The sequence below is a fragment of the Lagopus leucura genome, unplaced genomic scaffold (assembly GCF_019238085.1).
Source record: "Lagopus leucura isolate 7727_CA_CO unplaced genomic scaffold, USGS_WTPT01 Super-Scaffold_100004, whole genome shotgun sequence".
In the NCBI taxonomy this organism is placed as follows: domain Eukaryota; kingdom Metazoa; phylum Chordata; class Aves; order Galliformes; family Phasianidae; genus Lagopus; species Lagopus leucura.
The window spans coordinates 40,732,379-40,758,023 of record NW_024962264.1 but is presented as its reverse complement, the minus strand read 5'-3'; the positions used below and the strand labels follow the sequence as shown (position 1 = coordinate 40,758,023).

General features: G+C 37.3%; 2 protein-coding genes and 1 long non-coding RNA gene across 51 annotated transcripts in view; 2 read left to right on the top strand and 1 right to left on the bottom strand.

Annotated features, from left to right (window-relative positions):
• SORBS2 (sorbin and SH3 domain containing 2) overlaps nt 1–25,645 on the top strand; it is a 142,740-nt gene that overhangs the window by 106,314 nt on the left and 10,781 nt on the right. For 29 of the 41 annotated variants that reach the window (XM_042871276.1, XM_042871273.1, XM_042871274.1 and 26 more), the window contains 9 exons: nt 7,981–8,033; nt 8,970–9,157; nt 13,950–14,038; nt 15,516–15,562; nt 16,878–16,992; nt 17,088–17,216; nt 19,073–19,276; nt 22,531–23,319; nt 24,319–24,507. In XM_042871276.1, coding sequence (XP_042727210.1) covers nt 7,981–8,033; nt 8,970–9,157; nt 13,950–14,038; nt 15,516–15,562; nt 16,878–16,992; nt 17,088–17,216; nt 19,073–19,276; nt 22,531–23,319; nt 24,319–24,507 — 1,803 coding nt within the window. Of the gene's footprint in view, nt 1–7,980; nt 8,034–8,969; nt 9,158–10,667; nt 12,243–13,949; nt 14,039–15,515; nt 15,563–16,877; nt 16,993–17,087; nt 17,217–19,072; nt 19,277–22,530; nt 23,320–24,318; nt 24,508–25,645 lie in introns of all 41 variants that reach the window. The other 12 variants (XM_042871298.1, XM_042871310.1, XM_042871306.1 and 9 more) reach the window with 5 other exon arrangements.
• On the top strand, nt 3,432–4,457 carry LOC122179968. The gene is made up of 3 exons (XR_006178870.1): nt 3,432–3,549; nt 3,958–3,990; nt 4,401–4,457. It is a non-coding gene; the product is annotated as an uncharacterized LOC122179968 (long non-coding RNA).
• The window catches only part of CUNH4orf47 (chromosome unknown C4orf47 homolog), a 94,255-nt gene continuing 78,354 nt past the window's right edge, over nt 9,745–25,645 (bottom strand). For 5 of the 9 annotated variants that reach the window (XM_042871319.1, XM_042871323.1, XM_042871329.1 and 2 more), the window contains 4 exons: nt 20,934–21,059; nt 15,922–16,022; nt 13,635–13,748; nt 9,745–11,891 (listed from right to left, as the gene is read on the bottom strand). The gene's annotated coding sequence lies outside the window, so the exon portion shown is untranslated. Of the gene's footprint in view, nt 11,892–13,634; nt 13,749–15,018; nt 15,043–15,921; nt 16,023–20,933; nt 21,060–25,645 lie in introns of those variants that run through there. The other 4 variants (XM_042871322.1, XM_042871320.1, XM_042871325.1 and 1 more) reach the window with 4 other exon arrangements.

Genomic DNA, 25,645 nt, shown 5'->3' with positions numbered 1-25,645 from the left:
ACGCTAATTTCAAGCTGTAGTATCACATTGCAGCCTGCTGTCATTAAGCAGGAAATTGATGGGTTTTTTTATTATGTTGAACATGTTAGAGCTTAAAACATCTACAGAAACAAGGGACTTATGGTGTAGAAAATAAAAATTTCAACCCTATTAACTAAAAAATAAATAAAGACAACAGCTCTTTTTATTTTTAAAGATTACCTTAGCCTGTTGAATGCAATGGCAGTTCCTTCTTCTCCCGTAAAACATTACTATTTCTTCTAATAACACAGCACTGTACTGGTAAGGTGCTACATAAGTTCTCATGTATGTTTCCATCTCTAACATCTGCGATTCAATAAAATGCTTCTTGTTTTCATTAATAGCATCCAAGCCATGGATTTGTTTCCTAAAATGTGTATTTTCTTCCAGTAAATGAGTTAATTGTAGCATAATAATTTAATCTTACTCATATGAATGTGAAGTTAAATATTTATTCTTCACTAGTTTCAGCCTTGTATTTGTCAAATAACACCTTCACACAACTATTTGTACATTTCTCTTTTTCTTCAGTGAAGTGAGGCAGAAAGAAGGGCTATAAAGGCTGTAAAATTGGCAATAAATGCATTTACTTTCATCAGTGTCTGCTCAAAGCATAGAGATATATTTGTGCTATTCAGTTAAAACTGTGGAGTTCCATTTCAATTCTAGGTGTTTTTTGTTTTGTTTTGTTTTTTAATATGTCTGTCCAGTAGAAGGAATTTCCTATTGAATTCTAGGTTAGAATATAGAAGCACAACTTGGTTTGACTGACAAGTCATAGAAAAAAGAATTCTTACTGCTTTTGCCCTCAGTCCCAGCAGACTGAGAGTTACTTTCTAAGCCCTAGCCAAAATCAGTGTAAGTTCAAATGATTTGTTCATTTCAACTCTGTCAGGAGGATAGATAATAGAAAGCAGTCCTTCAGCAAAACTGACTTGAAGCCAATTGAAATCAATTGCCTGAGAGTATTGATCGTGGTAGCACAGGGAGTGCAGCGTCCTCCTGCAGCCAGCAAGCAGTAGTGGAGTTATGAACTCTAAAGCTCTTCTCTTTTGTTTGCTGCCCTCTGCGGTTCAGTCTGTAAATAAAGTTAGGAGCTGTGTGTATGGAGTTAACTCCACACATTCCCTTATGCTATCTCTGCATTGGCACACTGCTACAGAGTGAGAACTTGAAAACTCAGAAACTGCATTAAAATACACAACTTTCTTACAAGCAGAATTTTTCTGCTTAAGCTTTCAACTAATAGCAAGAGTAGTTGAAGATAAAAGGGGAGCCAGTTACTCTCTCCATTTTAAAGCGTTTAATGGTCCATTCCTTGTGTAGTCGTAAAGCTGAGGTGGGCTGCCCCTGCATATAATGTCAGTAACCCAAGATTTGTAGTGCTCTGTGGTAACCACGCCACCCACATCTCATGGGAGTTGTATCTGAGTAAGTCAAATCTGATCCCAATGAAGTGAACACCCATTAGTGGCTAGAGCACATTAAAGCACTCATTCTGTGAATAAATCCTTCCTGCTATCTCCTCTAGACCTCCCTGTCTCAACTCTATGCTGCTGCCAAGTGTCCTATTCCTTGTCACCTGGGAAAAGAGATCAGCACCATCCTCACTGCAGCCTCCTTTCAGGTAGCTGCAGAACGATGAGGCCTCACCTCAGCCACCTGTCCTCCAGGCTAAACTCCCTCAATTCCTTAATCTCTCAGATCTTCTGTAGTTCTGAATCTATTGTGTTTGCATTCATGTCTTCGTCTTTGTAGAAGAGATTCATGTGTTTTGGAAATCAGTTATAGTTGCTAATAAGATGGTAAGTCTTAACTGTTCATGAAACTTATTTCAGTGGTGTTTTACTACTAAAGACTAGTGCGTGTATAGTTGAGTTGAAACAGTTAGCTGTCAATAGTAGCGCTCAATAATGGCTGTGTGTGGTGGAAGTGCAAGGGCAAAACTCCGGAGCAGCTTTGCTCCTTGGAGCATGGACGAGCTGCCCCAGTGCTGGCATTCACTGCTGTCACGTTACTTGAAAGGGACATTGTGAAGCTAAATCTATAAAACAACAGCTATTGCTTGAATTGCTCACAGATACGGAAGCACCAATGCAGTTCAAAAGGGCTGTAGAGCTTTTAATAGAGCAAAGTTGGCAGCTTGATCAAGTAACATCAAAAGCAGTAAGAGGAGTGCTGTAAGATGTTTAATTACCTGAAATGGTCAAGTACACAGCGTTATCTCTTGCAGAAAACAGAAATAGCTGTATGTGGTTGCTCTGATATGTTGGTGACAGTTTGACTCATGCAGAAAAAGTGCTAAATACTTAATCACCAGAAACATCATTTCCATAGGACCCACTGCAGCTTTTAAGAAATGCTTTCCTAGGTCACTTAGTGTCTCAGAGTTGCAGCCAAAATTTTAAATTCAGAAATATCTTCTACAAGAAGATTTTTTTTTTTCTTATTTGCAGATCTTTAAGACAGTGATTCTCTATAATTCTGCGCTGCAGGTCAGCATATAGCAGATCCTACAAAGAAACTCAAGCTGTTTAGAAAATAATTAAGGCAGCCAAGTTTGCAGTGGATTAAATATCCCATTGGGAGCTCTACTGTTTTGCACTGTCATGTTTTCATGCTGCTTGAATAATTCTGTCAATTATTATTCAGTTCACTGAAAAGCTTTCTCAATGCTGACTTCAATTCCTACTTTATCCCTTTGCTGTGAGAACTTTCAGATGAAAACAATATATTTTGCTGTGGAAAAAAAAAAAAAAACCAACAAAAACATTTCATGTCAATGAGCCTGTGGGAGACAAAACATTATAAATGCTGCTAAAGCTAAAATTATGGAATGCACAACTTTTGTTCCCTATTTTTGACCATAGGATTTAAAATTTATAAAAATTCCGTTCAACGCTCTGAAGTGGCTTTTTAATATAGCTGTGCTTGCATGATGCATATTGCTCATCTCTGCTCAGTGCTTGCTTCAAAACAGCAAGATCCAGAATTAACTTGCTTTCTGAGAGGAATGACTGAAAGCAATAAGGATAGAATTATGCCTTTATTGCCAATCACATGGGTGCTTTATTACCCAGCTGAAAATCATTTAAAGCATTTTCTTAACAAAGAATCTTCAGTAGTATTAAAGGTATTTGCAGCTACGTTTACAGAAGTGGTCAAAGATCATCTTAGCGTAAGAAAAGTAATCTTGAAATCCTTAAAGTCTTTCAATCATTAGAAGAATAGCAACGGAAAGGAAAGTATTAAAGCTTCCAGTCAATGACAGCTCTTGAACAAGAATATTCTATCTTAAATACCATCTTCATTCTTTGATTTTATTCCATTACTTCCCCTATATTTGTTTTGTGTTTGCATGTGTATTGTTGAAGTGACGCGGCATTTGTAGCCCTTTGCTCAGTGTGTGCCTTTTCCTTCCCTTTTCCTTCACAACTGCTCCAGCCTGATTGCATAAACCCAGATGACATAGATTTAGAAAATGAACCCTGGTATAAGTTCTTTTCAGAACTGGAGTTTGGACGTCCGGTAAGTGAGGACAGAATATTAAAAAATATTTTGATATGAATTTAACAATTACCAACTTCAGCAAACATATCCCAGTAAAGTTAATGTGACCTTTTTTGAGAAAGGTCAATACAGTCATCTAATGCATATAACATTTTTTTTTTAAGTGGAGCCTTAACTTACCAGGGTTTTGACTTTAATAACTTAAATATGGACTATACATTAGGGCTGGATTAGGTTCAATTTCTAATTTCCAGGAGAATGCCCTGGGAAGCAGCCGCCTTCTTGTACCTGCTCAAACACCAACTGCAGAACTTGCAGCTACATCAGTGAGAGAAGAAGAGAAAGCAAACTACATACTTTCCTTTAAAAGTTGTTGTCCAGTGTATCAAATTTATCACTGATTACCTTTTATCTCCTTTTATCTAGCCATTGAAGCTGTTTTGTCATTCCTCCGCATAGGTAGGCAGAAACAGTCCAGATGCATTCTTCTGAAAACGATATGTTAACAGTTTTACTCATAATGATAACTTGAGAGTAGTGCCTCCTCTGAGATGAAGAATGTTGAGGCTTATCCCACAAAAATGTAACTATGACACCTTATGCTGTCTCACCAGTATTAAATACAGCTAGTACTGATTCAGTCATTGCAGTTGTAAATTTTACCACCTAAAGTTACTAACATATTACTTAGATGCTTAAAAAATTACGAACACTATAACACATTCTTTCTCCCATTCTACCCATGTGTGTCACTCTTGTACCTGATGTTGTCAACACTTAGTTTCTAACTGTGTCACCTTCACATTTCATTCCTTGCTGCCATTGATTCTCCTCCATTCCATCTCTACACTTCTGCTTATATGATGCAGCCACCTAAAAAGCTTTTGGACTATGTTCAAGACAGTTCTTCCGGTGTTTCCAATGAGGTAAATGAATGATTCTTGTTCAGGTGATTCTCTTGGGAAGAAGGATTGGCATGCTTGCTCTTTGTGTCTGTTTGTTAGAATTTTGTGGGTTCCTCCTGATATTTATTAGAAGTTTCTAATTCATGATCACTGTGTCTTTGTCTTCATATTTTTCCAGATCACTAATGCATTTGGATGTTGATCTTATTATCCTAGGAACTGTGAGTTCTTATCCCCAAAGCTGCTCAGAGATTAACAATCAGAACTACGCAACAGCTCATGTGTCTCTAAATCTTGACCAATTCCAACTTCTTCAGAGTTGGGCAAGTGTGTTGCTCTCACACACAGTTAATACATCAGCATAATAATATCTTTTATTAAAATATCTGACTGCAAATTCTATATGTCAAGTCAAAGCCTTTGTGACTGAGCTATCGCTTCTCCAATTAAGTACTTCTGACTGAAGTCTGGAAACTGAAAATTTATAATCCTGTTGTAAATTTGCAACTGCAGAATTGGCAGCCGCTGAATAAAATATATGAGGCTGTCACTGCCCTACTCTGAATGGGAGAGATGCAGGCTTTCATTCTTTCTCCTATTTGCTCCCATTTTTAGAGTGTTAGGGCAAAAGTCAGTGACTCCAGCAATAACAACTCTACTTCATACAGTGGCTTTGCTTTTGTCATATTTGTGATTCACTTCCTTGGAATCTCCAAAAATTGAACAAAAATTGTGACCTTAAATTGTTACTTGTGTTGCTGATTACTCTGACTTGGTTTTAAGCTCTACAAACTTGGAAAAACTTTACAGTTGTGAAATTTAGGCCCAGTTCTCTGAGAAAATAAACTTCTAGGCCTTTCCTGCTCTATGTATTAGAAGACAGTGTAAGAGTCCTAGCATAAAAAATTATTTGGAATATAATCATGTTCGGCAAGTCTGGGTAAAGTAAATATTCAGCAAATTGGATTTGTCTTTGTTTAACTTACAAAGGCACTCATCTTTTGTTTTGAAAATTTAAAAGTCTTTAAATTTAACTCCTGTTTGGAAATTACAGTGAATTCAGTATTTTTTCTGCAGAAAATATTGTGGAACAACTCATTAAAACATTAGAAGCATGATATAAACAAACCTGTTTGTTGTTTTTAACTTTTGCCTACCTTCTTCATTCTCAGACACCATTAAAGCTTCGATGCATGAAAACATCTATAACGTTGGCTTAACTGTATATCCATATTTCACCTCTTTCAGTAAAACTGTATCAAAGTACTCAGTAAAATCTGTATTTGTAGTTTGCAAAGGGTGTTTCTAACACTAAATTGTTTTTGTCAGGCAGCTGCCAACAGTGGAAATGATAAGCAACTATATCCACTACTTGCTTTCACCTTTTCCCTCTATCAGTGTGGTTATACCAGTGGGTAGAAGGTATAAACTTCACTACGGATAACAATGTATGTGTGTGTTAATAATTGGTATGGTATGGTACAGCATATATGCCTCTGTACATGTCTTCCAAAATCTTCAAAAGACTGCATCAAAGGGGAAAAATAGCACGTTACATCCGAGGTGATATCTTAAAGGAAGGAAAGGAAAAGCTGTGTAGCAGCACAGCAGTCCGTTTTGGGATGACACACATTTTTTTCTGTCTTAGGCTGATTGCTAACATGCTATATACAATCTGGGGAGTGCTGCGGATAAAGAAGCGCTTTGTGGTTTTGCTTCAGTTGTGTGGTTTACCTCTTGCCTTCCATAGGAGCCAATGGGAGCTATGCTGCCCTCAGGATTTGCGTTATGGTCTGTATGACCCTGCAGTCATTACAAGTGGTGAGAGCTCTCCCTGCCTCAGGTGTTTGGTTTGTGTCCTGTGTCACATGGCCCGGTCTGCCTCTGACTGGAATGGCACCTGCACACAAGGCCTGCAGTGACAGTGCTGTGCTTGCACTGCCTCACAGGCAGTTTGAGGTTGAGGCTTATAGTGCTAGGCGGCTTTGAAATAAGATTTGTATTTGACAGAACATGTGTTTTGTAGATGCTCCTTCTGTGTGGCAGTGCAGTCTTCTTCACTGTGCTGTGTGGCGGCATGCGGAAAACTGGGGTTACTCTGTTGGTGTCAGCAGCTGTGCCAACTCTGGCTTTTGTGGTTTTGCTGCAGACAGATTTTGTATTTAGATGTGTTTTGTTAAAACTTTGACACTGGACACTTGAAAATTGGCATAAAGCAGTTTTCAGCTTTCAGAAGATCTAAAGAAAAGCTTGAAAATATGAACTGAACAGTAAAAGACTCAGGACCTCCTTCTGAATATATTCTAAAAACAAATATCATGATATTTTGTTCAGGTGGGCTGAGTTAAAAGGAATGCACTCATTATCCCCACACGTGTTCCAAATATAAAATAGGGATCATTTCATAAGCAATGCCAGCAGGTTTATTGCCCGTTTGAGAATGTTTGACGATGATCAGCACACCTCCATAACAGAAGCAGCTCCAAAGCACAGGCTTCTACTTACACTGCTGTTGGGAAAGTGCATTAACTCTGCACTTGATCCTAGAGCAGACATATGGTTTTGTATCACAGGACCCCTTCTCTGTAACTTACACGTCCACTGACTTTATGAGTTAAGTTACAGTACACAAAATGCTTTGGTGAACAATTACCCATTTCTGTTCTTCGCTTTAAAATAAAAAAACTAATAGTGGATTGTATTAGTAAAGTCATACATAGGTTGCTTATCACCTAAGAGCAGTGCAATGGCAAACAATTTAAAAAGAAAGCAAATCTGTGTTTTGCTGGGAAAATGAAATTTGTAAGAAGTAGCTTTGCATTCACATGAAGAAAAATAGGTTGGTTTTAGCAAATAAAAAAATATATATTATGTTGTGATAAAGCATGACTGTATTCCACAGTCCTGTGCACGCTCACTCTCATGTGCTTACACAGTGACAAGTGTTACTTCTGCAATCCTTTGGTATGGAGAAAAATCTGTAAAAAAAAAAAAAATTCCTTTTTAGAGAATAAGTCTAGAAGGCTTCTACAGAGAGGAAAAATAGTTGACCATGAATGTAAGGTGGCCAGTAATTGGCCAGAAAAATCCAGGGTCTTTCAGCAGGTTTTGCTTCTGGCTATAACTGATTGTGAAATTCTGGAGAGTAATTGAGATGGAGGAGAAGCTTTGCAGATGTTGCTTTGTACAAGGAGGAATCATTTTCAGATTTTTTATATTTCATAGTCAAAGATAATTTCAGGTGTTGTGTATCCATTTTTGAAAACAGTATAGAGAAGCATGGCTCTAAATCATTATTTTAGTGCTTTAAAAACAAAAATATAACTGAAATAGAACACAGAAATAAATCAAGCGATGCTTTTTAGAAACTGCCTGACTGAATATTGCAGTATCTCTGTGCTGGAGCACATAGTATGTTGATCACTGTGGTCTGTTTTTATAGGATGTCACGGAGTAGCAAACATAATAATCCAAAATGTAAGCAGAAATTGTCACCTTTTTTCATATATAGGCATATAACAGATTTATGTATTTGTTTTCACAGACTTCCTTATATCATCACTCTTCAACAGACAGAGGCCTGGACAGGCCTTCCAGGTAAGAAATACAGTATGTGTGGCTTCAATACACATTTTACAGCCTAAGGGCTTTCTTTGTGACCTGAAGCCAGCAGATGTTGAAAGGAGTCAAATATTAAATTTCACATTGTGGATTCCTAAGATAATGGCAGGTACGTGGAGAGGATGTTCATATTTTGATACTCAAGTGCAATTCTTAGTTTGGTTTTCAAGGATTTACTGTTTGCATTCAATGTAATCCATGCTGTGTTCTGGGTCTTTCCAGTGACATCCCTGAGCTTCTCAGCTTCAACACTCCTTCATTTATTCTTACTGCTTGCAATGCTTTTCTGTGCGGTTCCCAGAAGCTTGTTACCTCACCTGTTCTATTGCCTTTTCTCATCTTTACACTGAACTTCTACTCTAGTGCTAACAGCAACTTACCATTTAATTTTTTGTCTGTAGCTGCATTTTACTACTCACACTGTTATTTCCTACTCATAAAGGCAGCTCTTTTAATATCTTATTCAGCATCCTTAATAATCAGACTGCTTAACCTGTATACATCTCAGTTTGGTACAGCTATCTCAGTAGCCAGACCTCCTGGTGATACTGTCACCTTATCAAAATTAATATGGAAAGACTTTCAAATCATTAGTGGCTGATACTTTTGCAGTATTTCAAAATTTACTCTAAAAAGCTTGGTACGTTTATTTCAAAGTCATCATTATGAAAGCAATATAACAATTTTATATGAAACTTTGATACAATCAAGTGAAGAAAAAATTCAGCTTTTTTCTGTCAAATGTGCTGTAAGAGAGCCGAGCCCAGTGCTTCTCCCCTGTGCATGTTTCAGATGTATTTCTTCTGGCATTGCTCAATCCATAAGCAAATAATGCAATTACGAGCTTGCTTTTTAATTACTGAGTTGTTATTACAGAGATGAGGCTGCTACTAATGCTGGTTGTTTTTATAGTTCTGCAAGTACTGCGAGTGACTATAGGAAAAGGAGGAAGTCAGAACCTGCTGTAAGTCATCAGAGAGCACACAGTGATCAGAATGCAAACAGGCCCAGCCTGGGCCGTACAGATATGCAAGGCCCATACACCACCCTTAGAAAGCCTTTAACTAGCTCGTCTCCTTCTTCTCCATCACGAGCAAAAGGTAAGAGGACATCATATTTGTTAGGAGGAAATCTGATGATGACATGTTGTACAATCTCTTGGTAGTAAATACAACTGTTGTCCACTGTTGCTGAGTGCACTCTGTAGGGAGATTTACTGTATGAGGGGCTTTGGACCTTTCCTTAAAGACTAACTTGTTTATCTTTACACATGTGTGTGATTCTAAGCTGATCAAAAGCTGGACTTGTAGTAAGGGTTTTCCAGTTTCATCTGCCCCTTCTAGGACAAGAAATCAAGCAAATATTCATCGTCAGATTTTTAATTTCATAAATCACAGAATGGCCTGGGTTGAAAGGGACCATCACGATTATCTAGTTTCAACCCCCCTGCTATGTGCAGTGTTATCAACCGCTAGACCAGGCTGCCCAGAGCCACATCCAGAATCCTTGAAGTACTCACTACACAATATACAATCTAGATTTTTTGTTTTTTGTTTGTTTTTTTTCCAAGTAACTTATGGTCTCACTGCTGTTCTCCATGTCTCTCCAGAAAAGAGACACTGGAATTAGGCGGTTTAGTTTGGGAGTTTTAGGTGTTTTTATTAGCAAGACAAAAGGTTTCCAGCAAAATATATGATGGATGTAATATACAGAGTACTATCTACTACAATACCCATCCTTGTATCAAAGAAAAACAGTGAGAAATACTAAGAATGAAGTGATAGAACAGATTTATTTTAAAACCACTGTTAAGATCAGTAATTTAAAAAATAATCTCATCCATTTGGTGCACCAGGGCAGACAGTGAAAAGGTGGTGAACTCAGTTCACCTGCATTTACTTTTTACTGCACCACCTGTCAACTGTCTGAACATTAATCAGATCAAAAACTCTGTACAGCTTTCAGAATACACATTTTTGAAATATAGTTAAGCCAGTATTTGAAACATAGTTAAGAATGTATAATGGAATAATTTCTTAAACTCAGCATATACTAATAAGAAATTTAAATTAACTAAGAGATACAAATTTTGTCCAATTTTTACACTTTCTGTACTTATCATTTAATTTGATTACCACAGGAAAAAAAAAATGATCTATTTAAACATAAAAAGTGTTGGTCTTAGCTCTAGGGATAAAACACTTCAATTTATCTCAAAGTTATAATTCTGGAGTCTAGATTTTTGGTTTGACTTCATCTTTTTTTTTTTTTTTTAACCTGCTTCATGATCAATATTGATAGTTGTTTTCTTACACTGTTTTGTTTTTGTTTGGGAGGCGGACATCACCACAATTCTTAAGGAATTTGGATTTATTTTTTTCAATGTTCAAATTATCATAAGTGCGTTATTAAAGCTGGAAAATGGTTTATTAGCTCTGCAGTCCTGGTCTGTAGAAATGTATGTGCTGTCCAAAGCTGACAGAACAGATGCACTAATGGCTGTCTCTTTTCTAGTCTTTCTGATACTTACTGATATTAATTCCAACTTTCTGAATCTTTTAATTTCTGGCAATGTCTCTCTTTTATCATGCTGCTCTATGGATTATAAAGGTGGGGATATTAGCAAAGTATATCCATCCCTCCTCAGTTATTCAGTGCACAACCACAACACCTCAAATGAATTAGATTACTGTAGCACTTACAGACAACATTTAGCTGTTCCTAACGATTCAAGGAGGGCAATCAGCTACAAGAATGGCTGGCAAATGACTCGACAAAATGCAGAAGTATGGAGCAGCACAGAAGAAACCACTTCTCCAAAGAGAAAATCTCGTAGCTGTGATGATCTTTTAACAGATGATCGGGATGGCTTTCCCGATGCACAGGCCAAGTCTGAAAGCATGGGCTCTCTTCTATGTGAGGAGGATGCTAAAGAGGTTTGCTCAATGAACTGGGCATCCCCATATGCACCTGAGGGCCGTGGTGGTGGTAGGGCAAGAGTTCGTCACAGATCTGCGCACGATGCCCCAGGTTTCCTTAAAATGTACAAAAAGATGCATCGTATCAATCGCAAGGACTTGATGAACTCTGAGGTGATCTGTTCTGTGAAGTCCAGAATACTGCAGTATGAAAAAGAACAGCATAAAGGTATCCTTCAGGGCTGGAGAGAATCTTCTACGGAAGAGGTGCCCAGAGATATGGTGCCAACCAGAATATCGGAATTTGAAAAACTAATTCAGAAGTCAAAATCAATGCCAAATCTAGGTGATGAAATGTTGTCAAACATTACACTAGAGCCTCCTAAAAATGGTTTATGTTCACAGCGGCGATTTTCTATCGAGTCTCTGCTGGAGGAAGAAAATGAAGTCAGACATCCCTCTCAGGTACAACGGAGCTACAAGTCTAAAACCCTGGTGCCAATTCATATTGAAGTGACCAGTGATGAGCCACAGCGGTCACATATGGATTTCTCAGACAGTGATCAAGATGGAGTGGTTTCTGACCTCAGTGACTTTATCCAGATAGAGGGGTCATCCTTTTGTAGTGAAAGTGACTTTGATCACTATTCCTTCACATCATCTGAAAGCTTTTATGGATCGGGCCATCACCACCACCACCACCACCACCATCACAGGCATCTCATCAGCTCCTGCAAAGGGAGATGCCCAGCGTCCTACACCCGCTTCACCACCATGTTGAAACATGAAAGGGCTAAACAAGAACCTGCTGAAGATTCAAGGAGACAGGAGGCAGAATCTGGCCTCTCCAAGATAGCATTCCTAGTCAGCCCAGTGCCTTTCCGAAGGAAAAAAAGTGCAGCCCCTAAAAAACAAACTGAAAAGACAAAACGCAAGTCATCTGTATTTGAAGCACTAGATTCTGCACTTAAAGACATCTGTGACCAAATAAAAGCTGAAAAAAGAAGGGGAAGCTTGCCTGACAATAGTATATTACACAGACTGATTACTGAGCTGCTTCCAGACATTCCAGAAAGGAATTCATCTCTTACAGCTCTGAAAAAGAGTCCCATGCACCAGCCTTTTCATCCACTGCCTCAAGATGGTGCTACTCATTGCCCACTTTACCAGAATGATTGTGGAAGATTACCTCTTAGTGCCTCTCTCCAAGACATGGACACAACTAACAACAATAACCAAGAAAATGATAGTGCACTGTGTTTCCAAGGTGGATTCACTTTCTTCCTCTATCCTTGTGATTTATTCCCTGTATTTCCCACCCTTTCTCATTCCATTTTTATTTGTGTAGTATATAAGAGCAATTCATTCCACAAAACTAATGCAGGAAGACTGTTATTTTTACATCATCACAAAACTAGAAAAACGTGTTGTCTGTTCACAAAATGAAGTAATCTGGACAAGTGGATAAGTGGTGTATTTCAACTATTAGATAATTAGTGCTATAAATAATAGTGGTGTTAATAACTTAAGCAAGTCCAAAAAAACCAAACCAAAACAAACCTTACAGAAAGTGAATGGATGTGACAGGATGCATCATTAAGATGCTGGTCAAGCAGAAAATAATACGCAGGGAGCTTTTCCTTGAATATTTAAACCAAAAATATCAGCATTAAAAGCTATATAGTAAAATGTATAATTGATAAAAATGCTGTTAATTCTGCCACCGTAATAGAGAGTTGTTCCTGTTTTTTTCATGAAAATACACTAATTCCATTGCTTCATATTACTTTTTGTGAATAGACCTGTAAATTATTTTAGGAAGTTTTCATTTTCACTGTTCAAATGGTTTACAATCTCTGTGGCAGTAAAACTAATTCTTCTCAGAAAATCTTAATGTAACTATGAGGTTTTCAGAAATACCTTATCACAGAAGAGAAATTCTCAATAATCAAACCTTTAAAGAAAGCTGTCCACAATTGGAACTATGATAAATTTGCTGGGGATGACACGCTTGCATCCAACAACCAACAACCAAGTGATGCAGTTAAATAATTTTTGCCCCCACAGTATTTATCAATAGCCTGAAGTCCTCCTGGCTTGGCCAACAGCCCATTGATGTCTCTGTTCTGTAAAACTGCAACATAATGCAGAAGTTCTTAATTCTATTTTTCCACTTGTACTTAGAAATATATAAGCTTAGTAAGAACAGATCATGTGAATGAAGTCAAAGAGAGGCAAATATCAGTCAGAAGCCTCCTGCAGCCGATGTTAGGAAACTGCAATTGCTAGCAAATCTCAGAAGTCAAGGGACAGTTTATTTCATTCTCTGATCTGAAATAATTCCATTACATTTTAATTCACACTGGAAACTTACCAAGCAGTAGAAAGTGCAAGATTTTTCTTTTATTAAAATACAAAAAAGGTATTGCCATCCTGTAGTGTACCATCCTCTAGTAAACATTGGAAAACTATGCTTTAGAGAGAATCTGCCACAGAGATTGGTAATGATAATTCCATCTTTTTATGAAATAAAACTACTAACAAGCTGGCCTATTGAAGAAAAATCATTTCTTCTTATTATCTCATTGAGGCATGCTTTAGTCATGTTTTGTGCATGTAATTGTGATTATATTGCTGGCATTCAGAAAAGCTTCTCAACCTGATAAAGTCTCAGTACTCCCGTCGTGTCTTCCATTTGGTCCAGCAGGAGTGCATCACTTCATACAGTAAGGCATAATTTTGCTCTTCCCACTCTCTGTTACACATTCTTCTGCTGTGGATCAGAGGAAAGACTGGGCTTAACAGTTGGTATCTTTGTTTTTTTAAAGGTCAACTTTAACCATAACATAACATGCTTTAAATGTGAAATTATAGAGTCACTATCTCTTTATTCTTTTAAAAGATACCAAGCAATATGCCAGATTTCAATGTGTTTATTTTACCACAGTTTCACATAATGATGTTCTGTTTTCAGTAGACCAGGAAACTCCTGGAAACTATTCTGCTTTCACCGATGTGGGACAATGTACTCCAAGGGACAGAAGAGGAGCTACAGATAAAGAGGTAGCAAACAAAAATAAATAATGCAGCAATATCCATATGGAAAAAAATCAATAACATTTCTGAGACAAGATTTTTGTTGGTTATAAGACAACATAGTGATACAGAAAAAAGGAAGTGCAACTCAACACAGTATTTAGGTGGGACAGAATCTTTCTTTTTCATTAAAGAGACAGGTATGTAAAGTAAAAGAATATCAAACAACATAAGATAAGCTGCATCTTCTACTTACATTTAAATGGACGTGGAAATATCACATTTTTCAACCACGCAAGAAACTGCCTCAACAGTTTCAAGCCTAACATCTGTAGTCCATCATTACTTTTGTGTTAAAAGAGGAAAAAAATACTGCTGTTGGTGTATTGTACAAAAAGCATTATTCTAACAGCAATCCCTAATTTCTGTAATAGCTCTAGTGATCGTCATTGTCTGCCAATTGCTTATTTTAATGCTTTGGCAGAGGGAATGGAAGCAGATGTACAATCTCTAAAGAAAGTAACACAAATTATCACTTGAAATATGCTTAAGAGAGTGATATACTCTTTTTGTGTGTGTGTGTGTGTGTACTTTCAAGTTCTAGAACTTGAAGCACTCTATAAGCAGGCTTCAGAGATTTTATTCAGTCGTATATTTGTATTAATTTATATTTTTATATTAATTATTTATATCTGTAGACTACAGATTACAGAACAGATTAACATTTTCCATTAATCTGAGTACAGTACTCTCGAGTGTACTGGAAGGAAAGATTGCTCATTACAAATTAACAGTTAAAAAAAGTTTCAGGAGGTGTATTGGGCATGTAAAGAATTCTGAGTTCCAACATGAAAAGACGTTAGGTATATAAGAATGGCTTGTAGTGTAAGACTGCTATAATTTAAAAAAAACAATGAGAGGACAAAAGACCTATATTTTGAATCTGTTTTGTAGATTTTGCCTTCAGTCAGTCCCACTGTTCTTTTAATACTATCTCCATTCTTTCATTCTTTGGTTTATCAGTTACAGTACTAAAAAAAGAAACAAACAAGCAAAATCAGTAAAGACTAAAAAAACCCCAAAAACCTAACAAAAAGAATATCCCCTCTCCTCCAAAATCAATTTTAATAACAGCAGAGAAGAGAAAAACGCTTTATATTTAGGCCATCCTACATGAAGGAGAGCTGTAATGGAGTATTATATCAGTATCAAAAAACATAATTTGACAGGATCCCTTTAATAACTTTGGGGACTTTTTTTTTTTTATTAAAGACAGTGCTTTAGGTAGGTGCTGGTTCTATTTTTAAAACGCTGTCCCAAATACCTAACGACCTCAGAAAAGTAAGTTGCATATTTAATTACCCAAAAAGAGCCTCACTGTGAGAACTGCTGTCAAGTACATGCACTTCTTTTATTAGATCTTGGTCACCTTTTTAAAAGCTAAAAATTGTTTGCCATATAGTAATACTACCTGAATGTGTTAATCATCTTGCCTACTTTTCAGAAACTGCCAGCTAGAGCTGTATATGACTTTAAAGCTCAAACTTCTAAGTAAGTACTAGACTTTTGTTCCTTTAAGTATTCATAGTCAAGGATAATCTTTCTAGAGCTTGACAGATACCTGCTGTTAAAGTCAATTTCTACAGCCAAATGCCATGAAAGAAAAGGACCCCAACTGCTGTCACAACAGCTTCTGCATTAGCATGCTGTATAAGAAGTTTTGTAATTAAAATGTTGTAAATTATTCTATTTTCCATTGTACGTACTTGAACATGTGAGTGGCTGTGCATCTTCACCTTCCTATAGCAAGTCCTCAGGGTTGCCCACTGAATGGTCTTTGTTGCAAATCATATTTAGGTTGCATAAAGTAGCATGCTTAATGTGCTCTTGTAGACAGATTGCTTTCTTACCAGAATTCTGCACAGTGCTTCAGAATCTTTCATACGTCTTGTCTTACCACAGATTTTCTGCAGGATGTAACATATCCCGTACCAAGATAAACTGTAGTGGTCTGTCAGGGGAAAAATAAATAAATAAATAAATAATATAAATCAGAAAACACTGGTCTAGGATTGAGGAAGCCAGAGGAGAACATCATACCTCATTACTGCTGTTACCCTGTGATCCAGGGTGTTCAAGTGTTCTTTAGATGCGGTACAACATTGTCAGTAATATTGCATTAGCTGTGTAAACTGACAACTTGAATTATCAGAAGAGCAGATTAGGGCCTGAAAAAAAGACACTACAGCAAATACCACCCAGGCCAGGTACTGAAGATGTTCTTGATGATTTTGATAATTCCCTTTTTCAGTGTCCAACATTAAGCATATCACAGGCCTTGATTCTCAGAAATGGTGAGAACATAATCATGCTTCTGATCATCTTGGTCTCAAAAGAAAAACAGTTGACACAGAAGCACTCTAAGCGATGCTGCTGCAGAAAGGTAGTAATTGGGCACAGAAGCATGCAATGTGTTCAGTAGCTTTCCCTACCAATTTGTCAAGAACACCAAGTATGCCTCTGATACCCGTCAAAACACCTGCATCTAAACAGGGGACATTGAAGTCATCATGCTTGCCTACAGACACTATACTGTCCCCTCTGATAATAACTACAAATACTTTCTTGGAGGTAAAAGTTAGGCCTATATGACTTACCAATAGAATCCAGTGTTCATAAATGTGAATCGTTCTGTTTCGTAGGGTATAATCAACTGGTAAGTGTACCACAGCTATGACATCTTTTCTCCAAATGTTTAGTTGCTACATTTTGTTTCAGTTTTGAACTTAGAAACAGCAGGAGCTATGCAGGTAGAGGAGTTCAAAAGTAAAGTTATAAACACCCAATTTAAATGAATCTGTTACAGAGAGCTGTCCTTTAAGAAAGGAGATACTGTCTATATCCTCAGGAAAATTGATCAAAACTGGTATGAAGGTGAGCACCATGGAAGAGTTGGAATATTCCCAATTTCTTATGTTGAGGTTTGTTCTTTGTTTTAATTCCTTGAATTACTTTGGGTAACAGATTCACAAGCTAAATGCAAATGATTAAAATCTGTTGGTATTTTTCTCCATAGAAGCTTTCTCCTCCAGAAAAAGCACAGCCTGCCAGGCCGCCTCCTCCTGCACAGATTGGAGAGATTGGAGAAGCTATTGCCAAATATAATTTCAGTGCAGACACAAATGTGGAGTTATCACTTAGAAAGGTACAGCTTACAACTATTTTTTATCAAAATAACATTATGATGTCTACTGCTAAACTGAATTAATATATACATAATTAGTGCTTTGGTACAAAATTCGCCATGCACAAAGCAGTGTAATGGTAGAAAGCTGCTGACATAAGCTCATTAGCTTGCATTCTTTCCCAGCTGCCTGCAAATAGCTTAAATATTTTGTGTATATAAATATAATTGCTATATGCAAACACCCTCAAACTGGCAACCCAGTTTTCTGCTTTTCATTTTAATTATCCATTGACCTTTTTAGGAATTGTTACTGTCTTCATTATCACGGTGAGGCTTCTACTACTGGAGAAATAAAAATGCAGAAAATAGAAAACAGCAAAATTCAGAAGAAAGGCTCAGACATGTCTGTGAAAGTACTGGCTCTTGCAAATTTATCATCTTAGTAATAGTCTGCTCTTTCTGACATATTCCTGTTATGTCTATACACATACATGTTGGTGATGATCCTTTATTCTACATGATCAAAACAAGTGTTTAATTGCTGGGGTTTGTCTGACTGAGATACTCGTGCTGTAGGAACTTTATTATTCGAGGTATTATGCACTTAGTTATAAGTATTACATATTCTTTACCCACTGGAAAATTTTACCTCATTTATTTTCTGTTTTAAATGAGTTAATGTTCATAGAAGTTATTCAGTGTTCCTCCTTTTGTGTAAAACTAAGGATACAGCTTTTTGATGCTGAATTAACACCTAATCTAGCATCACTGAAGGTAATGGGTATTTTTCCACTTGTTTGAGACTGGTGCATTTTAAAGAGGTCCAGAAAAAAAATATCAGGAATAGAAACAGAACTAGAGGTGGGAGGCAGTTTGATTTTTTTTTTTTTTTAATTCCCTTTCATGCTGATTGTGGTGGTCACTACCTTGTCAGCCCTATTTTGGTTTGTTTTTAAAAGTTACATTTCCATCTTAATAATGATAACTTCAGGGTACTCCACAAATCTACTACAGAAACCTAAGAACAAAAAACTAATAGGGAAGGATTGTTCTAAAAAGACAGGGTAAAAAGCACATCACATCAAACAAAAGAAGGAGCTCATTAAGTTTCAAAACTTAAGACAGAGATGTTTGAATAAAAAGTTGCTATTTTCCATTTCAGTTTCTAGGCTCTCTAAAAACAGTAAGTGAGCCTATGCCCATCTGTCTTCTTACATAGATACCTGCTTGTGCAGCATGCTCAGTGGGAAAAGCATTTCTCTCTTTTTCCCCATGGAATAATTTTGAACATTTCATTTTCATTTATTATAATTTTACTTGATAATAAAGCACACGCATGGATTTAATTATTTAACTTCTATTACCCTTAGGGAAAATGGGGCATTTAAATTTATGCAGTCAGGGGTTGTGGACACTTCATCCCTGGAGGTGCTCAAGAGCAGGTTGGATAGGGCTCTGGGCAACCTGCTGTAGTACCAGATCTGGAGGTTGGTGGCCCTGCATGTTGGCAATGAGGTTGGAATTCGATGATCCTTGGGGTCTCTTCCAACCCAAGCCATTCTAGGGTTATTCCATATTACAGTTGAGGTGTTAGCTAGTAGACTGGCCAATAATTTAAACAGGTTGTGCTCCTATGAAAAGTTTGTATTAGCCCTCCAACCAAAAGAGAGATTCTGCTGAATAGCAAGAGCAGTCTGTAACGATTCTCCTTTTGCTGGAATGGTAACTGTTTACATGGTTATTATAAATGGCAGGAGAAAGGTGAAGGCAGAAACACTACTGCGGGGAAATAATTCTATGCATTAAAAGATCAGTGATTTAAAAAAAAAGTTACTACTCATCTGCTGATAACACATTTTTATAATGCATTCCAGGGAGACAGAGTCATACTTCTTAAGCGGGTTGATCAAAACTGGTATGAAGGTAAAATACCAGGAACCAACAGACAAGGCATCTTCCCTGTTTCCTACGTAGAAGTTATCAAAAAGAATGCATCAAAAAGTGCTGATGACTACCCTGATCCTCCTATACCCCAAAGTTATTCTAGTGACAGAATACACAATTTAAGTTCAACTAAGGTAAGGATTGTTCTTCTTTGATATCACTCCTAGAGTGGGTTTAGAAGGACTTGTAAATTTTTTGTTGATGTGATAATACATAATTTATGCATTCAGTACACTCTTTTCTTTCTTAAATATATACTGCATTTGTAGAAGTGCATTACAAACTTGTCACTGAAGTATTTTAATGAAAGCTTTACATTCTGCCAGAATAGTTGCTCAGGAAAAAAACAAACAAAAAAAAACCACTGTGGAGTCTAGGACAGAATTTGAGCATCAAGGATATGTTTAGCAAATTCTTCATAATGCAACGTGAAGACATATCTGTCATCATAAAAGCCTGCAATCCCATAAGCATGCAAAGGGCATGAGAGGGTAGTTTACAAGGGGACACAGCTTGCCAAGAGCAAAGCTATGCCTTTCAATGTAAAAGAGAACAGATAGCGATTCTATACTGTAACCTTCCTCCTTTTGCCAATGACACTCTACAAGGAAGCTGTTGGTTGAAGAGCAGTTCTTTATAGTGGTATGACAACAGTGACAGCATTGTATCATTCAGTAGTTAGTAATATGTCAGCACATTTTCAGTGTTTGGATTCAGACCTTCATAGCTGTGATTTTTTCACACCAAACACGTCACAGTTCCTGAATTATTTTCCTTCTAGTTCATAACTACCACAAATCATGTTACGAAAAACATTCCTGTATTCCACTTTATCATTCACTTTCAATATTTCACAGTATCCGTTTCAGATATAGAATCAATAAAGCTTCTGTATACAAGTTGTGATTAGTATTAATGCATTATCAATCAATGATTTTGAATGCTAAAGATGGAATCTTTTCCAAATCTTTACCATTGTCAATCTCTTCACCATGGGGCAGTATGTTTTCTGTGAAATTTATAAAGCATCTATCTTGCCATTTGTCTATTTCAGATGGTTTTCCCATTTTCTACTCTCACATACTTGCATACTGGTGCTTATTTAGATGCTTTGGGCTTTGGGATAAGCTCCATATTTATTTACAACTTTTGGGACAGTCAGTTATAGGAACAGTGGTCTCTGATGATACTGCTTATGGCTTAGCAATAGTAGTTGTTTTATAGTATTTGTTCACAGAGAAGTAGCAGCTCCTTTCTCTTCCATTCCAACAAAACTTTTGAACTGAAATAATATGCAGTTCTGTATCCTCAGAGTGAGGTATTCATGAGCTACAGCCTTTTCTCATTACAGTAAGCAGAAGGTCATTTAAGAGCATGAGGCAATTTAGGTGCTGCATGCTGCAGAACTGTCTATATTTGGAGACACCTCTCCCCCATTTTCTGCGCATTTCCTGCAATGAAGCTGGTTTTTGTCTAACCCTTATAATCTTGTCAGTGATCCCTTCCTGAGCACAACTGATGCTTTGGAGTATTTACGTTCAGATAAAAAAAAAAATAAAAATATATGCATGTTAAAAATTAGACTGTAATTTCTTACCTTTGTAAATTATTTAAATTCTTCTGTGAAAGTTGAAAAGCCTAGACTTCGGGAGCCTTCACGTTCCTCCTGTATTCATTCACTCTCTCCATTTCAAAGTTATATTGAATATTGTACAGAATTTTTAAATTTTTAAAGAAATAAATCAGGTAACAGCCATTTAGAATAGAAGATGAATCATTTAGTCAACATACCTTAATTGCATCCCGTGAGAGCTGCAGAGCTATTGGTGGCGGCTCCTTTTCTAAAGCTGCTGTGATCATCTTGAGAGAGCAGGTGGAGAACATCCAGACATGCTACATGCTTCTCCTGTAGTCCACCTATGTTTGATACAGAGAGGTTATATGGACCAGATTTGCCTCCTCTTTGCAAGCAAGGATGACATGAACTCATATCTTTCTTACTCTGTCATATCACAGCAGGTGTACATTTTCACCACTGTTTATGTTTTTAAATAGTGAAAATATTGCAGACACATTGGATTATAAATCTGTTCTGCCACTAATGTTATGTAATAGATTAGTTCTCAAGTGAAGGAGAGGGGCATTAGGCAATAAAAATAAATAAGGAGAACAAAGCTTGCTTTTGATTTATATTAACTTGGCCTAGAGCATCTGTATCTTTAGTGCATCCCATAGCCATAGGAAACTAAAACTGGCAATGTCTCCTGGGCCATGTGACTTCTAAACCACAGGTCTGAAGCCCTTTTCCAAGAGTAAATATGAGGGAAAGAGATGGAGTGTTGTTAGTAACACTCCAGCAATGTTTTAGCAGACCACACTATCAGTTTGGAGACTCTATACTTTGGTACAGAAGATTCTATAACAAAGGTTTGTCTAACTTTAAAATAAAGCTATCTGCCTCAAGAAAATTCCAGTAAAAGGTAAGTAAATTAACATTTCTAATTCTAACAATGATGTCAAACCATTTTCATTCAATTTTAATTTTGAGGATTAATAGTTATAAAAATGCATTTTCAGTATTTACTGAAGCAATGGATATCTACTGATGCTGTGTACGTATGACTCACCAGTCTCATTCTTACAAAAGGACGTTTCTTTTACCAGAAGGATACTTCAATCAATATTATGTAATGGTACTCAAAATATACTGCTGTATACTGTGCTGTCACTATTTTAAAGCTTTGTTGTTGGCTGCCTACATTCAGTTAGAATTGAGTGTACCTTTCACAAATGTTGATGTCATTTTAAACTGATAGGGTTACTTTCAACGAAAAATACTTATGCCTTAATAAAAGTATGCTATGTATTTAAGATGTTTCTTAAGCATGTACTGAGAAGTACAAATATTAACATTAGGATAATTAGAAATCACCTCAGATGTTAGAGCTTAACTTAATTGCACGAGAAGTATTTTTTTGACAATCCTATGCTCAAAATAATAGTAATGGTTTGGGGGGGGGTGAGGGGGAAATCACATTAATTTTAATTGTATGATTTAATAACCTACGACAAGCTCACTAACAGAAAGCCATAAATAACATAACTTCAGCAGATCAAATGCAGGTCACCCTCATGAATGTAATGATCCAGATTTGTCTTGATGTTTGACATTTAAGCCGAGGCCAGAACCTGATACAGTTTCATTTTTCAAATGTCTTTTCTGCTGTTCTGATTCATGTACTAATGATTTCAGACACCCGTGCTCACTGAAATGATACCCCCTAATCCAGATGATGGCACAGACATTTGGCTTTCCAGTCTACTCATATCCCAGCTCTCTGTCATGCTTATTGATTTAAATTCCCATGTTTTTCTTATTTTTTTGAAGTTGCCTTTCCAAGCACTATCCCCACCTCCCAGATACCATTTCTCCTCTTGGTCACCCAATGATCAAAAGACACTCCAGGATGCCACTAGTGATTCATTTTCCAGGACGGATGGTTTTTCACCTTCAAGCTTACGTATCTTACCACCTCCACAATTTCCAGGCAGTTTTCTTTGTGACTTAGAAGAACTCAGTTCTTTGGCATTAACATCCCAATCTTTAGCCATCTCCCCAAATAGCAGCATTCATCAAGTTAAGGGAAATGATTTTATTCCAAATACAGAGATCTCTCTGAGCTCCACTACAGCTCTTCCTCAGTCTTTTCTCGTATCTGCCTCCATCTCACCTTCAGCCAGTTCATCTCATGACTTAACATATAAGCATGAAAGCAACAATACTGAACTAAGAAAATATAAAGACTTGAGAACTGAAAAGCCAAGTACATCTCTCAAGATGCCTAGAGACTTGTCAGATACTACCACAGAAGATGAACATGTTTTCTCTACCTGCAACATCCCTTTGCTACATAAATGTAGTTCCATCTCTCCCATGCCAGATGCAAATGCTGAAAATGAAGATGAAATCTGTACAGCAGATCTGTCAATTGACCTAGGAGATCGGTCAGAGCCTCAAGAATCAGATTTCTACAGAGAATCAGAAGACACAACAGAAGAACTGATAAAACTCTATATAGAGGAGGACCTGATACATGACGATTTAGTGTTTCCTGTAGGAAGTAGAGGAGATTCCATAGTATGTTGTGAAGGATGCACCTCACCGAGTATCTATAAGGTATTTTAATTTCCAAAAATCATGGCTTCTGTGTTCAGATAAGTAACTTAGTATAATTTTTCTCTTCTTTTCCTTGTATTTATGTTTTTGTACTGTGTGCAGGCACAGTTTTATTCTATGGTGTTGAATAAAAATTGTCAGTTAAAGCATAGTCCCTCCTCATAAGCAGGTGCTGACAACACTATGTTCTAGGGTATCTCAGTCCTGCTTCTCCTCTCCCTTCTTTCATTGTTGACTTCTCTCATCTTTCACAAAAAGCCAGGGAATCATTCTCCTCACTGTACCACCCTTCTGAGCACAAGACCCCAGAAATGCTGTCAGCATTATTCAGAGGGAAGGATGCATCTCCTGTGGAGACTCAGGTGTTTGTACCTCACGTGTCACTTCACCAGCCGATATAGTTATAGTAGACTGTTTCTAGAATGTGACTAGAAACAGATCAGATTACGTTTGGCAGATTACGTTAAACATATCCTTCCCCATACAGCCTGCCCTGGTTCGTCTCCGGAACAGTACAACAATGAACTATCTCCAATGCATGCTAGCCATTAAATGCTATGATGTTGCCACAGTTTGTGTCATTTCCAAGCAGTTTTAGAACAAAATTTCTCTGTCCAGCACTTATTTTCCAGAGCATTTGTTTTACGTGCTTGCATGAGCCACCCAAAGCAACTGCCTGAACAGTCTCACTCTTGAAATGTGTTAGGCCAAATGTAAAACTAATTAATGAGAAAGATTTTGCAGACTTCCTTTGCCCTTACTTGACTTCAATGACATGAGAGAAAACAGTAAAAGTAAAGGTGAAATCCACTGCCACAAATAGTAATTTAATTTTTGAGGGAAGAATTTTCTTCCATAGTAGTAGATTGACACATAATCAAAATTAGCATCCTATTTCTGACTGTCCATGTTTGTTACATGACTCCTTATTGTGTGTTTTAAATCCATAACAGCTGGTTGTATAGCATAATTATTTATCATCTTTTTTAACTGTTTAAGACAGCTCTGCTTTCTACGAAAACATCAGAAGAGTCTGATACTCCTTTCCACCTTCATTCAAATCTACCATTTCACTCTGCCAACACACCAGCTTCTCACTCTGTTCTTACAGCATCCCACTCTGCTGCTTCCCTCTCACCTCCTCTCATTTCTAAACTTTTACATGAACAGGAGAAAGATTCACTGAAGGTAAAGGTAACTGCACTTTTCAAGCATGGATTCTTGAAAATCTTCACTAATGTTTAATAAGTGCAAGGCTAATCCTAAGCATCTATTATTTCCCCTACTAACATTAAGTAACATAGCATGTGGAGGATTAAGGTAGGCCTTCTTCAAATGAAAAGTGAGGAAACACTGTAATCTCTATAATATATTGAAATACATAGGTATCTCTGAAAGTAATGCCTCCTATTTTTTCCATGGAAACTACAACAGTTACAAGGAGCATAATAACACTATTTGATAGAGCAAATTTTCAGCTAAAAAGCACAGTCACTACCATTAGCAGTGCATTTTTGCCAGTGGTAAGAACCTGCATGCTGCACTAGTGAAAACCTGTACCAGCCAAGGTGGATCCACCATCGTGGTCCCACTGCTGCAATGCACCGCTCACCACCTCAGTGTGTTCACACTCACTGTTTGGTCTCCATAAACATTCAGCAAGCACCAATGAATATCAGTGGGTACCATTTTTTCCATGTGGAGGAATTCAGTGACGTACCTTTGGTTCATACTCGCTTCCATGCCAGACACCATGCTGTCAGACTGCCCCTCTGCTGCCATCCACCACACCGCAATAAACCGCAATGGAATACAGATGGGAAGGTTTAACTTCTACTTCCATACCACTAACATCCACTTCTGACATCAGAGGCCAACGTAATATGAGACCTTACTTGTGAAGTAGCCCTCCAAGATCGTAGCAGAGCAGAAGACCTTCAGCTCACTTACAAAAGTTCATGCCAGGACTTCTTTTTCATCTGAGTAAGAATACTGAACAATATCCAAGTAAATGGAAACAAAGTAATATTTGTACTTGAAAACACTTTTTAAATTTCAACCCAAAGCCAAGGAAAACAGCTCTAAGTTTTACAGTAAAGCACTACTACACAGAGTAACATTCTAAATCAATTAGTCAAGGACTAAACAAAGATTATTCTCTCTTCAAGACTACACTTTCTGTCAGCCTGCAATTCTGTGGCAGAAAAATGAGTTCTGGAAAAGGTCTACAGCCCTAAGCAGATAAATTCCCAGTGCAGTTTAGACCCAAAATCAATTTCCAGTGATGACTCCCGGAGTGTCCTTGTGATGAGGAAAAAGAGTCACA